The 15,883-nt window shown below is 37.5% G+C and overlaps 1 protein-coding gene across 2 annotated transcripts in view; it reads right to left on the reverse strand.

Moving 5' to 3' along the window:
- Positions 1-15,883, reverse strand: part of DHX57 (DExH-box helicase 57) — a 131,209-nt gene that overhangs the window by 45,976 nt on the left and 69,350 nt on the right. For both annotated transcript variants that reach the window (XM_004451251.4, XM_004451252.4), the window contains exons 13-15: positions 7,877-7,993; positions 5,099-5,195; positions 3,600-3,773 (exon numbers count right to left, since the gene is read on the reverse strand). In XM_004451251.4, coding sequence (XP_004451308.2) covers positions 3,600-3,773; positions 5,099-5,195; positions 7,877-7,993 — 388 coding nt within the window. The remainder of the gene's footprint in view (positions 1-3,599; positions 3,774-5,098; positions 5,196-7,876; positions 7,994-15,883) is intronic.

The following is a 15,883-nucleotide window of genomic DNA, read 5'->3' on the forward strand; positions in this document are numbered from 1 at the left end:
GAAAGCATACACAGAAAAATAGCAGCTCCAATGGGAATGAAAAGTGCAATAAATGAAATTTAAAAACACTGGAATCATATAATAGCAGATTTGAGGAGGCAGAAGAACGCACTGGTCAGCTTGAAGAAATGGCCTCTGAAAGTGAACATACAAAAGAAGAGGTGAAGAAAAGAATGGAAAAAATTGAACAAGGTCTCAGGGAACTAAATGGTAGCAAAAGGCGTGCAAACATATGTGTCCTGGATGTCCCAGAAGGAGAAGGGAAAAGAGGTAGAAGGAATTTTTGAAGAAATGATGGTAGAAAATTTCCCAAACCTATTAAAGGACATAGATATCCATGTCCAAGAAGGACAACATACTCCCATCTGAAAAAATCTGAATAGACCAACTCCGAGACACATACTTATCAGAATGTCAAATGCCAAAGACAAAGAGAATTCTGAGAACAGCAAGAGAAAAGCAATGTATAACATATAAGGGATACATAATAAGATTAAGTGCTGAATTCTCTTCTTGCGATGGAGGCAAGAAGACAGTAGTATGATATATTTAAGATATTATAAGAGAAAAATTTCTAGCCAAGAATCTTATCTCCAGTAAGACTGTCTTTTAAAAATGAGGGTGAGATTAGGATATTCACAGATAAACAGAAATTGAGAGACTTTCTAAGCAAGAGACCAGATTTTCAGGATATACTAATGGGTGTGCTAGAGCCTGAAAATAAAAGACAGGAGAGAAAGGCCTGGAAGAGAGTATAGAAATGAAGATTATATCAATAAAAGCAACCAAAAGTGTCAAAAGAGTAGGGAAAATGAAATATGACAGATAAAACTCAAATAGCCAGGGATAAACTTAACCAATGATGTAAAGCACTTGTATTCAGAAAATTGCAGCTCAATATTAAAAGAAATAAAAAAAAGTCCTAAATAACTTAAAGAACGTTCCATGCTCATGGATTGGGACACTAAATATCATTAAGATGTCAACTCTACTCAAATTGATATACAGATTCAATGCAATCCTGGTAAAAATTCCACCGGCATTAAAAAATATTGAAAACATGATCATCAAATTTATTTGGAAAAGTAAGGGGTCCTGTAATGTTCACTTTCAGAGACCATTTCTTCCTTTTTCCATAAAAAGGAAAAGCAAAGCCTCATCTCCAGACTTTAAATCATATTACCCAGGTATAATGTAAAAACAGCATGGTACTGGCATAAAGACAGACACACATATTCCAATGGAACAAAATTTATACTTCAGAAACAGACCCTCGCATGTATGGTCAAGTGATTTTTGACTAGCCTGTCAAACCCACACATCTCCGGCAGAAAAGTCCATTCAACAAATGGTGCTGAAAGAATTGTATATCCATAGCCGAAAGAAGGAAAGAGGACCCCTATGTCACACCTCATCCAAAAATTAACTCAAAATGGATCAAAACCTAAAAATAAAAGCAAGGACCATAAAACTTCCAGAAGAAATTACAGGAAAATATCTTCAAGACCTGGTGGTAGGTGGTAGATTATTAAAGGAGATAAGAGGAGGACTGAGATGGACTACTGATGTTTAATGTATGTAGAAGTTTTAATTAGCTTTACTGTAAAAGTGTGGAAATGTATAGAGTGGATGGTAATACACAGTGAGTAAAGCTAGTTTATAAATGGGATGTGGCTGAAAATGGTAGTCTAGGTATGTAAATGCCAATTGACAGAATGCTAGAGAATAATCTAGGAACTGAATAGCATGGCAGACCAAGAGGTGGATGAGAACTGTGGTTGATGGTACAGATGCAAGAGTGTCCTTTGTGAGCTAGAGCAAATGTACATCACTACTGCAGGGTGTTGGGAATGTGGATACAGCTGGAGTGACCTATTGACTGTGGTTAGCAGTAATAATATAATATTCTGGCATCTATGTGAAAGATGTACTGTGTTGATAATGAGGCAGTATGGAAAATGTGAGCCAAATGTACACTATGGACATGATAACAATCAGATGATATTATCTTATCTGTAGGAAATGTTCCACCACAGTGTGGTGTGTTGATGGAGGGGTGTTTGGGAATTCTGCACATGTGCATGATTGTTTTCTAGGTTTACAACTTTTGTCATAAAAAATATAATTTAAAAATATCAATAAGGTGGGTTGGGGGAAAAACACACCAAATATAAGATAAGAACTATGATTAGTAGTAAGATTTTGACAATATTCTTTCATAATTTCTAACAAACATCTCACAATAATGCAAGGTGTTGGAGGGTTGATGTATGGGACTCCTGTATGATGTTATGCACGTTTGCTTTATAAGTTCACAACTTTTACTATATACTTTTGTTTATGTATAAATGATATAAAGATAATAATAGGGTTGGTTGAGGGAAAAATACTTTGGTTAGTAGTAATATTTTGACAATGCTCTTTAATCATTAAAAAGGTTTAATAACAATGCAAGGTATTGATGGTAGGGTGAGTTATGAGAGTCCTGTATGATGTTATACATGTTTGTTTTGTAAGTTCACAACTATTATTACACACTTATTGTTTATGTATGTTTATGTATGAGTGACATACTTCAATAAATTAATTTTTTAAAAAAGAGAGAATACAAGTGTTGAAGAGGATGTAGAGAGACAGGAACTTATTCACTGTTGGTGGGGATGCAGAATGGTACAGCCACTGTGGAGGACTCTTTGGCAGTTCCTAAAGAAGTTGAACATAGAGTTGCCATGAGACCCTGCAATACCACTACTTCGTATATACCCAGAAGAACTGAGACCAGTGACTTGAAAAGGCATCTGCACACTGATGTTCGTAGCAACATCATTCACAATTTCCAAAAGTTGGAAACAACCCAGGTGTCCATCAACAGAATGAATGGGTAAACAAACTGTAGTCTATTCACATGACAGAATATTATGCAGCTGCGAGAAGAAATGAAGTCGTAAAGCATATGACAAGATGGGTGAACCTGGAGGACATTATGCTGTGCATAGCAAGCCAGATCCAAAAGGATAAATACTGCATGATTTCATTACTATGAACCAAATATATTGTGTAATACATTGTATGATTAAAAATTTTTTATAGGTATACAGTACATTTAATTGAGAAATGTTTTTATTCAACTGTTTTGTTTTGAATTGTTTATATTTTCAATTATTAAAAGAACAAAATAAAGTAAAAAAAACTGATTTGTTAAATGGAAAAAAAAAAGTTATTTTAAAAAAACATGGCCAATGCTTTACTTGGCATGAGTTCACTTCTATAGAACAATGCAGTGACCTGTACACTCTTGAATGGCTGAGCATCATACAACCTAGTGCTGATGGTATCAAGTGCCAATGCTTACAGTTTCTTTGTTTAACTGTTGTTCATTAAGGCACATGTGTGAAAGTACATAAGAAAAAGAGAGGAAAAGTAATTCATTGCCTCCAAGGTAAAACCTCAAACTTTCCACCTTCATTTGACTTTACGTTTCATGGTCATAAAGTTGTGTTTTTTTTTCAAATAGTAACTCATGTTGCTTAACAGTGTTAGCCATAAATAACTACGTCACCCTAAATGAGGCATTTTTAGCCCCTCTCAAAAGAGAATACCTCTTTTCTTTCATTTTCCCAGAATCGATGACATAGACAACATCATCAATGGTTATGGAGGTCTCAGCAATGTTAGTGGAAATTATAATCTTAGTTACACCAAGAGGAGGTTTTACAAACACAGCCTGCTGCTCTTCACTGGATAGAGACGAATGAAGTGGATGAATAACACATCTGAAAGAGCAAAAGAGCACATTAAAAGCATTGTAGCCCAAAGCACTGAAATCAGATCATAGTGGATGAATTTCTATTAATACTAAATATGACTCTATATAATTGAGAAGGAAGGCTCTAATTGTCACAAAATATTTATACAGTTCTATGACTAAAAGCCTTATATCAACTTGGTAAAAACATGGGAGTGTAATTTGGTAATCAATAATCAAGAGAAATATATAGCTGATTCTATAGGTAACAAGCCTGAAGCAAACTAACCAACAAAGAATCTCTTCTTTATTCCCTACCTTTAAATCCAGAGAAAGACAGGTAGAGACAGTGAGGTAAGCTAAGAACCTTCACTGTTCTATTTCTTTGTAGTGTTCATCTGTCAAATAGTTTTACCCTTAGATATGAAGACATACCCAGTGTATTTTGCCATTGGAAAGGAACCGCTGAAAATTATTCTCTCTCAAAAAAAAAAAAAAGCATTTCTTCATTGTTACTAACACTAGTTTACCTCCCCCAAAGATCTGGCAATTGAAATGACATGAGAGTTTGCTAAGTCACTGTAGTAGTTTGATACTATTCATGAATTCCAAAAAGAAATATTATTATATGTAAACATAATAACATATAGTATTATGTTTATAAATTAATATTTTCCTCTGGGCATATTAGATTATATTGGATTCATAGGTTTACTTGATTAAGTTATTATGTAAACTTCTTGTACCAGTAGGGCATTGAGTCCCCACCCTTTTATGGGCAGGGACTCACAGATAAATGGTATAGCAAAGGATAGAGTTAAGGGTTTTTGATGTTGGAGTTAAGGAGATTTGATGTTGGAGTTTGATGATGAAGCCTTAAGCTGGAACCCCAGGGACCAAGCTCGAAGAGGAAAGAGAAGCAAGCCCCAGGAAGGGAGGAACCCAGGAAGCCTGAACCCTCGCAGACGTCGGCAGCCATCTTGCTCCAACAGTGAAAATAGACTTTGGTGAGGGAAGTAATTTATGCTTTATGGCCTGCTATCTGTAAGCTCCTACACCAAATAAAAACCCTGCATAAAAACCAACCAATTTCTGGTATTTTGCATCAGCACCCCTTTGGCTGACTAATACAGTCACTATGCTCAGTGAAGAGAAATTTTTGCTTAATGGATGGAAATAACAGATTTCCTGGTGCAAACCAGTTTCCCACTTTCCAGCTGGCATTAACAGGCATATTCTTGAGGAGCAACACCTGGGTCTACAGAGGGTGCTGACTGTAAAATAGAAGTGGCTATGCATCTACATATGACTGAAGCAGACAATGATTAGTGATACAGAAGGTAATTAACTTACCGTTTACTACGTCTGTTGTTGAAAAGAGAATTAGACTGTAGCTGCTCATAAAGCATTTTGATTTCTGCTAGACCCGGTAAAAATACAAGTATAGCACCTGGGTATAGAAAAAGACTCAATCTGACAAATGCAAAAAAGGAAAAACTAATTTAGATGATAAAGCTCTTTTAAACCAAAAAATGCATTAATCTGAGAATTTTAACTGACAACTGTCTTTTCTCTGTAAGATCCCCAAGGATTTAAAAAACAAACTATGATTTTATATATTCTCTGACTTGATACCTACAAAATGAATTGAGTATTATTGTCCTTCAACAACAGGAAAACTGAGGTATGGAAAAAAATATAAGGCCTTACATAAGAAGTCATTAGCAAAGCTCTTTAAACATACTTCTTCGGTACAATGGCCACTAAAATTCTAGAGGAAGTGTTATCTGTCTGTCCTTATAAGACAGGAGAATTCTTCTCTCCATGAATAAATAAATTGCATAAAATTTTTAATAGAATTGAGGAAAATAAACTATAATTGGCCAACTTGGTAATCTAAATTCAGACATATGTTGAATAACACACATTCACACACACACACACATACAAACAAAACACAGATGTATGTTGAAGGGGCAGCCTATTAACTAAGCATACTATATTGACAGTTTATGGGCTTTTACATTTTATTTATAATAAAATAAGGATGATAACAGATGATAGTGTATTTCTGTGTCAGGAGCAGACACTCATCAATAGGCATCTTCTTTTGTTTTCTTTTGTGTTCAGATGGGGCAACTGATACTGTCTTCACTAGCTTCTTTAATCCCACAAATATTTATTGGGTGACTATGCCAGCTCTGTGCGAGGTGCAATAGAGGATAAAACAAAGACCTGCCCACAAGGAACTTATGAACTATTATTTATCACAGTTATTCTATCCACTAAATAATGTAAACTATTAAGAAAATAGAACTCTGAAGTAAGAAGGTCAAAAAATAGCTCTCAGGTTTGTTTTTAGTACTGCATAATATACAATGAATGCTCATACACAGTAGCTCATTTGCAACCCAGAGCCACCCATGAAGTCATTAGGACCCCTACTTTATAGATGAGGCAATGGCAATTGCAGAAATGCGGTCAGGTCATAGGGATGCTCAAAGTGGAGGCTGAACTCAAACTAGGGTTTCTGACACGAGATACACACTCTTTCCATTACATACCCATCCTGTCTACCAAAATGCCATAAGGGAGATAAAACAATCTATCTGAATGGCAAAAAAAAAAGAAAAAGAAAAAGCTATATTTTATGTGCCATCTGATCCGCTCTGCCCTCATGGCTTGGCCACTTGTGTCAGGGATATTGTTAATATTCACAAATATATCCTCAGCTCCCTAATTACTATACCTACTCTACTTTGAATTCAGGTAATTTTCTGACATTTTCTTTTTGGTTGCTATGCTTAATTTTTTTCAGTAATATTCCAGCATCTTGACAAGATCTTCAGTCCTGTGATAATACTTTAGCCAACATTGGCTACTTGCCAAGAGAAGAGAAACAAAGGCACTTCACCAATATCTTTAGAAATACCATGTGATGATTAAAATCTAAACAAAGGAGAGAAGCCATACCCATTTCTCTTCAAGTATGGTGTAACGAGGACATAATGATTTTTTGATCTATTATTCCCCTTAACAATCACCTAAGTTGGCTACCCTTCATTCATTCATGTAAGAAATTTTTACTTGGTACTTAAATGTGCCAGGCATTGTTCTAGTGTCTGAGGAATACAGTGGTGGGCAGGAAATCCCTATTTTTAGGGGGCTTACATTCTATTGAAGGCTACTGTCAGTCAACAAAACATTAATTTTGGATAGTATTAAGTTCTATAAGAAAATGAAAACCATTTGAGGGTATTATGATAGAGTAAAGCAGGAAGACAACAGTAGAGAGGGAGCTCAGAGAAAACCTCTCTGAAGAGGTGGCATTTGAGCAGAAACCTGAATAATGTGAGGCAATCAGTTACGAGATGATTTGGGAAATCACATTTTAGGGCTAAGGGACTGCGAATGAGGCAAGAAGGCCATTGTGATGGGAAAGCAGTGAGTAAGGGGGAAGGAGAGAGGGCTCTGTGTTAAAGTGACAGTAGAAGCAAGAGTGACAATAATAGTAATGAGGACAACAAATACATTATCATACTGGGCATTAACTGCATGTTAAGCACTGTGCTAAGTAAGTGCTTTACAGATGCTTTCAATACTCAAATTAGTTTTATGCAAGAGGATTTAGTATTATATTCATTTTACAGACAAGGAATTGAAGCATAGAAAACCTTTATCCAAGGTTACAGAATTCATGAGTAGCAGAGCTGAGAGGTTTATCAGACTCTGAAACGCGTGCTCTTCACCACACTGCCTTGTGGCCTCCATGCACAGAGAGTTTACGCAGGATTCAAACACTCCTTACTGGACTCTCACGGAGTCTGAGTGTTTAACGGGTGGATTATTCAGGCCTTCTGTTCAGCTCTCTTTTCTTTGGATTCTGTATTGTTAACATCCCTTTTTTTGCTTTGTGCGGGCAAAGCAAAACCCCAAGGTAGCTGAACCTCAAGGTAAAAGGTATCGCCCTCTCCCCCGGAAGCTAATAAGCAATGTTTATGCACGGCTGGGAATAAAGGGGTGAGGGTGGGGGCCCTAGAAGCAAGGCTGTCTCCACAGTACCCATTACCTTCAAAGTAACAACCCTTCTATTTGCCATCTCACACATAAATGAAGACAAGAAGAAATTACCTGGAGGGTAGGTGTGTTTTCCATCCACAATCCACTCTAGTAAGGCTTCTATTAATTCAAGATTAACCTTTTCAAAATCCATGATGGACATTGTTTTGATGACTGATTTGCTAAATCCTGAAAGAAAGGTAAAAACTCTGAAGGATAATTACATCTTATTGTAGATAATATGCCTGTGAACTAGGTATGTATTTTGATTTATTGCATGGATGTTCACATTTAGCATACTGAAAAGAACTTTTTTTCCCCAGTCTTTCATAAAATACAGGCTCACCAGAAGCACTTTATGCCTATAGAGTGACCCAGAGAGCAGGCTCCTGTTCCTGCTGAAAACACCCAGATAGGCTACATTTAACTCTCCTTCCTCCTTCTCCCCCTTCACTTACCACGCACTTATTGAAAGCCAAAGTTCTGGAAACAAAATCCAAAGTCAAATACATTTCAAAAACCCCTTCCACATTTAATCAAAACATGAGTCAGATCAAAAGAAATCCAGGTTATAGCAACCCATGGAAATCAATGGACAGAAACCAAAGCTTTCACCAGTATCTTCACCATAGGGACTCTTAAGCTTTAGATTTCTTTGGGAAAAAAACCGATAAAAGTTATGGATCTCCTCTGAAAAGAAATAAACTGTATTTTTTAATGGGTTCACTAATCCTCTGCAGTCTACACTGACCCTCAGGTGAAGGGTCTATAACTTCCTTCTAACCCATCAAGACCATAAAAGATACTAGGCCTTTGGTTTTACTATAAGCCTCATTTTAAAAAAACAAAAGCTTATTATTGGGGTGATTATTCTCCAAAAACTGCTTTCTTTTTATGCCTTCCTAATGATCCATTGCTCTAATTAGAGTCTAACTCAAAATAATTTTAATTGGTCTCAAGTAAGAGAAGCTTCCTATACTATGTTGAGAAGTTTGAAGAATAACAAACAAACTTCTTAACAATGTTGTTTTGGAGGAGTGATTCCTTTATTGGTCAAAAAGGAAAGAAAGGAAGAAATATGCTACATAAACAAGGGGGTGGTTGGGTGAGGATGAAGAACAGGAATCATTTTTCTTTGCCAAGACTCTAAATAGCAGACTGCTATTTAGAAACACCAGCTAATTGTAAAAAAGGCAGAGAAGTAAAATAATATATCTAAATTTTTAGAGTTTGGTATTTTTACTAATGAATTATCAGCTTAAAAGGTCTGATTTTTTTTGAAACTAGGAAAAAAGTTTAAAAACATGAGATAGTGAACATTACTTAGTTTTATGAAAGGTAAAAGAGAGCACTGAGATCATCTAGTTCAAGTCTCTTTATACAGGGAAACTGAGGCTCAGAGAAGCTAAGTGACCAGCCCATCACCATACAGAAGCAAGTGACTGAGCCGGGTTTCAGGACCTCAAATCCTCCACCCTCCATCCTTAGAAAGAGGTTTTTCTGAATGTTGATAACCTCTGATAAAATTTGATGAATTTGAGTTTCTTCAAGTAGGAGAAACTCAAAGAGATCCATACCAAGAGACATTTTAGTGAAACTGTCAAAATCCAGAGAAAAAGGAATTTTGAGAGCAGCAAGAGAGAAGCAAGTACAAGGGATCCCTAACAACATTAGCAGTCAATTTCTCATCAGCCACATGGGGGCCAGACAGGAGTGAGATGAAACATTCAAAATCCTTAGAAGAAAAAACGTCAACCAAGAATTATCTATGTGGCAAGATTATCCCTAAAGAACAAAAGAGAAATTTTATGGCTAAACAAAAGCTGAAGGAATTCATTACCAGAAGGTCTACCCTACAAGAAATGCCAAACAGTGTTCTTCAAGATGAAACAAAAGGACAGCAGGCAGTAACTTGAAGTCATAGGAAGAAAAAGAGAGGGAAGTCATGGAAGTCAGAAGCTGGAAGCCAAAAGGACCTGGAAGAGAAAGAAGACCCCACCATGTGCACTGACATGTGACAGAAAAGCCAAGGACTAAGGATCACCAGAAGCCAGCCCCAGAAAGCCATAGTCTTCAGGGAGAAAGCATCCCCTTATGGTTGGCCTTGATTTTGGACTTCTCCTAACTTCAAAGTGGTGAGCCAGTCAATTCCTATTATTCAAGCAATGAAAAAAAGGAAAAGAAAAAAAAAGAAATAAACAACAATGGTAAAGGTAACAAAGAGTAACAAAGCAGCTTCTAAACAATTTTTTTTAAAAGTAAAATCTTGAATTATTGTACCTTTGATTTGTAATTGCCTGTCCCCTCCCCCTTTTATGACTTAAAAGGCAAATGTGTAAAACAGTAATTAAACTATGTTAATGAGCACACAATGCACAAAGATATAATCTGAGATAATAACATTATAAATGGGAGGGGTCAGTGACATGTAGGAGTAAAATGTTTGTATACTATTAAAACCAAGTTGGTATTCATATTTAGTTGTTGCTAGTTTTAGATGTTAATGTAACCACAAAAGTAATCACTAAAAAAAACCCTGAAAAATACTGGGGAAGGGAATCAAAATGGTACACTACAAAAATCAACTTAGGAGAGCAGATGTGGCTCAAGCAGTTGGGTGCCCATCTCCCACACGGGAGGTCCCAGGTTCGGTTTCTGGTGCCTCCTAAAGACGACAAGCAAGACAGCAAGCTGACATAATGAGAGTAATGAGGAGACACAACGAGAGACACAACAAGCAGGGAGTGGATGTGGCTCAAGCAATTGGGTGCCTCTTACATGGGAGGTCCTGGGTTTGGTTCCTGGTGCCTCCTAAAAGACTACAAACAGACACAGAGAACACACAATGAGAGCAGACAGCAAGCACAAACAATAAGGGGGGCGGGTAGAAATAAATAAAAATAAATAAATCTTTTAAAAAACTCAACTAAATACAAAAAAGGGCAGTAATAAAGTAAATAAGGAAAAAAAAATTACATGCAGAAAACAAAGTCAGTCTTGTCTTATAATTACCTTAAATGTAAATGGCTTGAACTCTACTATTAAAAGGCAGAGACTGGCAGATTTGATAAAAAAAATATGACCCATCTATATGCTATCTATAAAAGACTCACTCTAGATACAAAAACAAAGAGATCCTACATCCACTACTAGGTATATACCCAGAAGAATTGAAAGCAGGGACATGAAAAAATAAATGCACTCTGGTGTTCATAATGGTATTATTCATAATTGCCAAGAGATGGGAGCAACCCATCTATGATCAACAGATGAATGGATAAACAAAATGTGGTATATACATATGATAGAATATTATTCAGCTATAAGAAGGAATGAAGTACTCGTGCATGCAACAACATGGATGAACCTCAAGGACCTTATGTTGAGTGAAGTTAGCCAGACACAAAAGGACAAATATTGTATGATTTCACTGATATGAACTAAGTATAGTGAGCAGGCTCGTGGAGGTAGAGTCTGGAAGACAGGTTACCAAGAGATAGAATGGGTGTAGAGAATGGTGAGCCAATGCTTAATCTGTGCAGAATTTATAATTAGGTTGATTGTAATGGTTTGGAAATGGACAGAGGTGATGGTGGTGCAGTGATGTGAGTATAATTAACAGCACTGAAATGTATGTGTGAGCATGGTTGAAAAGGCAAGTTCTGGGTTGTATATGTTGCTAAAAGAAAAGCTAGAAGATAAAACAGGGGATTGCATAACATAGTAAATGTGGTGGCTGAGGATTGTGGTTAAATGATACAGTGATAAGAATGTTCATTCAGGATCTATAACAAAGGTATGTCACTAGTACTGGGTGTTGATAGCAGGGCTGTGTATGGGGATAAAATGCACCTAAAGCATACTTCTATGGGATAAAAATGTATACTTATTCCCATATATAAGAATTCTGGATGGATAGAGGCCCAAATAGTAGCTAACGAAATATTAAATTCCCTTCTGGGGAAGTCCTGCTACTTTTTCAAATAAGATGGCAAAAACTCTGGAATATGTAAGTCTTGCCTAATAAAAGAAAACAGGACAATATGCAATCACTTGCTCTTAATGCTTGCACTTATCAACCTTATTCCTGTAATAATAAAAACCTCAGCCTAATTATAATCAATGCCTAAGTGTTACCTCCTGGAAACATTCTTATTACTCAAATGTGGCCACTCTGCAAATAAAACTCACTACCTTCCCCCTGACGTGAGACATGGCTCCCAGAGATAAGCCTCCCTGGCACTGAGAGATTATTACCAAGTGTTGATCAGTGATGCACTTGGAAAAAGACTGACCGAAATGGGGAAATATTAAATAAAATAAAGTTTTTATGGCAAAGATATTTGAGAGTGAGTTGAAAGGTTATTGCAGAGGTTATACTTATGCAGGTCTCAAGTAGATTTTATTAACTGCCACAGTAAATAAACCCTCAAACAAAAGTGCTTGTGAGGGCTCTAGGGACGCCTGGACACTAAAGGCAAGCCACACGGCATCATGAAATCAACAGCCCCTCAGCAAGCCCTATCTGGGAATATATGAAAAGCTATTTCCTCAATATAGTATAGTTATACTCATTTATAATTCCCCTAAGCATGATACTTCTACTTCTTTTATTTGAACCTATAATTTCCAATATACCTGTTAAGAATATTTCTCAGAGACTTAAATATCCAGATTGTTCATATGCCAGTTGAGCCCAGAAACTCAGAAGAGTTGTAGCCAACTCTTTCTCTCCAGTTCTTCAGGCTTGCCTTGGACAATTAAAAAAATGATGATGGTGGATCAGTCCCATCCTCAAAACAAGGAGTATCTTTAACTACAAGCAAAATAATTCCTTTCCTCTGCCCCATAATATCTATATCCTCTCTCAGCCTGAAGCAGAGTGGATATAGTCCCAAATCCCTCAAGACTGAGGAATGAACAAAAATAAGGGGCACTGCAACTATGAACCAAAGCAGATTTATTGTTATTGTAATTATTATCTTGTGTTAACGAAGTAACTGGTAACATTGATATGAAATAAATAAATAATAGGGAAGCAGATATGGCTCAAAGATTGGGCTCCTGTCTATCATATGGGAGGTACAGGCTTCGATTCCCAGGGCCTCCCAGTGAAGGCAAGCTGGCCTATGCAGCGAGCTGGACCAAGTAGAGTGCTGGCCTGCATGGCCAGCTGGCCTGAACAGAGAGCTGGTATAGCAAGATGGTGCAACAAAAATAGACACTGAGGAGAGAAGTGAGAGAGGCATTAGACCAGGGAGCTGAGGTGGTGCAACAGATTGGGCACCTCTCTCCCACTCCGGAAGGTCCCAGGATCAGTTCCTAGTGTCACCTAAAGAGAAGACAAGCAGCACAGAAGAATGCACAGTGAATGGACACAGAGAGAAGAATATGGGGGGGGGGGGGGGGGAGGAGAAATTAATAAAATAAATAAACTTTTAAAAAAATGTAAAAAAAGGCATTTTGCCTTAAAATAGGATTTAGTAAATTTCAGGGTTCATTCTGAAAAAAAAAAAAAAAAAGAAGAAGAAGAAGAAAGCTCTCAAATTAAGAGAAGTGGAAAAAGAAGAACAACCAAACTGAAAGTGACCAGAGGGAAGGAAGTATCAAAGATTACAGCTGAGAATAATGCAAGAGAGAATGTCAAAACAAATCAACAAAACCAAAACTTTGTGGGATCTTTGAAAAGACCAATAAAAACCAGCACCTTTAGCCAGACTGACCAAGAAAAACAGAGAGGACACAAATAAATAAACTCAGAAATGAAAGTGGGGGCATTACTATCAACCTTCCAGAAATAAAAGTGATTTTAAGAGGATAATATGAATAATTGTGTACCAACAAATTAGATATACTAAATGAAATGGAAAAATCCCAAGAAACATACAAATTACCTAAACTGATTCTAGAAGAAATAGAAAATCTTCAACAGATCTTTAACAAGAGATTGAGTCAGTAATCAAAACCCTTCTCAGAAAGAAATGTCCAGGACTGGATGGCTTCACTGCTGAATTCTACCACGTACTTAAAGAAGAATTAACACCAATCTTTCTCAAATTCTTTAAAAATATATACTTTTATATTTTACTTCTACTTGAAGGAACACTTCCTAATTCATTCTATGAGGCTAGCATTACTGTGCTGATCTAAGTCTTTTGCAGATCCAAGAAAATTACATTCTTAAGCTAACCTATTCCTGTGCATGTAAACCGAGAGGCTGGAATTAGTGGAACACAAAGGCACAGAAAGAGGCCCTAAGAAGTTGCAAGAGATGAGGCCTAGGGGAGAGGGAAGAGAGAAGCCCTACACCTGATTGCTCACAGCTAAACCCCAGAGATCAGCAGAGCCACCATATCCTGCCATGTGCCTGATCACCTGTAGCTGAGCTCGGGTAGGAAGAGAGCCTGGAGGGAAAGGCAGAGACTGGCTATGGTTGTCCTCTGCCACTTGGCATGAATCCAGGATTGCCAGCAGCTGGCCTTTGGTTATCTCTGATGATGCCTTGATTTGGACATTTTCATAGCCTTGGAACTGTAAGCTTTTTTATTAAAAACAAACAAACATTTATTTATTTCTCTGCCCCCATCATTCCCCCACCTCCCATTGTTTGCACTCACTGTCTGCTCTCTGTTTCTGTTATTTGGGTGCTCTCTGTTTCTGTCATCTTCTTTTTTAGGAGGCACCAGGAACTGAACCTGGGATCTCCCATGTGGGAGGGAGGCACCCAATTGCTTGAGCCACATCTGGTCCTTGCATGTCTCTCCTTATTTTTCCTTGTTGTCCCTCGTTGCTTCATCTTGTTTATCTTGTTGCATCATCTTGTTGCATAAGCTCACTATCTTGCTCGTCTTCTTTAGAAGGCACTAGGAACCAAACTCAGGACCTCCTATGTGGTAGGTGGGCATCCAACTGCTTGAGCCATGTCTGCTTCCTGGAACTGTAAGCTTTTTTTTTTTTTTAAAGATTTATTTTTATTTATTTCTCTCTCCACCCCTTGTTCCCCCTGTTGTCTGCTCTCTGTGTCCATTTGCTGTGTGTTCTTCTGTGTCTGCTTGTATTCTCATTAGGCAGCTCGAGGAACTGATCCTGGGACCTTCTGGAGTGGGACAGAGGCAGTTACTTTCTTGCACTACCTCATCTCCCAATGTCTTCTGCTATGTCTTCTTATTTTCTCTCCTCTGTGTCTCTTGTTGCATTACCTTGCTGCACCAGCTCTCCATGTTGACTGGCACTCCTGCGCAGGGTGGCATTCCCATGCAGGGCAGCACTCCTGCATGGGGCCATATTCCCGCATGGGTCACACTCCGTGTGGGCCAGCTTGCTGCACAGGCCAGCTTGCCCTGACCAGGAGGCCCTGGGTATTGAACCCTGGACCTACTATATGGTAGATGGGAGCCACATCTATTTCTCTGAACTGTAAGCTTTTAACCTAATAAATTCCCATCATAAAAGCCAACCCATTTCTGGTATTTTGCATTGGCAGCCTTTAGCAAACTAAGACATTACCTCAATAAAAATAGCACAGGAAAAGAAAATTACAGACCAATATCCCTTACGCAGACAGATGAAATGGACCTCAACAAAATACCAGAAAACTAAATTCAATGGTAAATTAAAAGGATTATATGCCACGAACAGTGGGATTTATTCCAGGAATGCAATATAAGAAAATCAATCATTAATGGAAAGTAAAAAAACTCAACTGATGCAGAAAATGTACTTGACAAAATTCAACATTCCTTAATGATCAAAACACTCAGAAAACTGAGAAAACTCATTAAACTCCAAAACTGGAGTTTAGGACTTCTATTTAAGAATAGAAGGAAATTTTCTCAACATGATAAAGGGTGTTTATGAGAAATGTGCAATAAATATCATACTCACTGGTATAAGACTGAAAGCTTTCCCCTATGGTCAGGAATGAGACAAGGATGTCTATTGTCACTACTGCTATTCAACACTGCACTGGAAATTCTAGCCAGAGAAATTAGGCAAGAAAAAGAAATATCAGATATCCAGGTTGTAAAGGAAGTATAACTACTGCCATTCACAGATGATGTGATCTTATTGTGGCAGGGT

Source organism: Dasypus novemcinctus, chromosome 17 (genome assembly GCF_030445035.2).
Source record: "Dasypus novemcinctus isolate mDasNov1 chromosome 17, mDasNov1.1.hap2, whole genome shotgun sequence".
Classification (NCBI taxonomy): domain Eukaryota; kingdom Metazoa; phylum Chordata; class Mammalia; order Cingulata; family Dasypodidae; genus Dasypus; species Dasypus novemcinctus.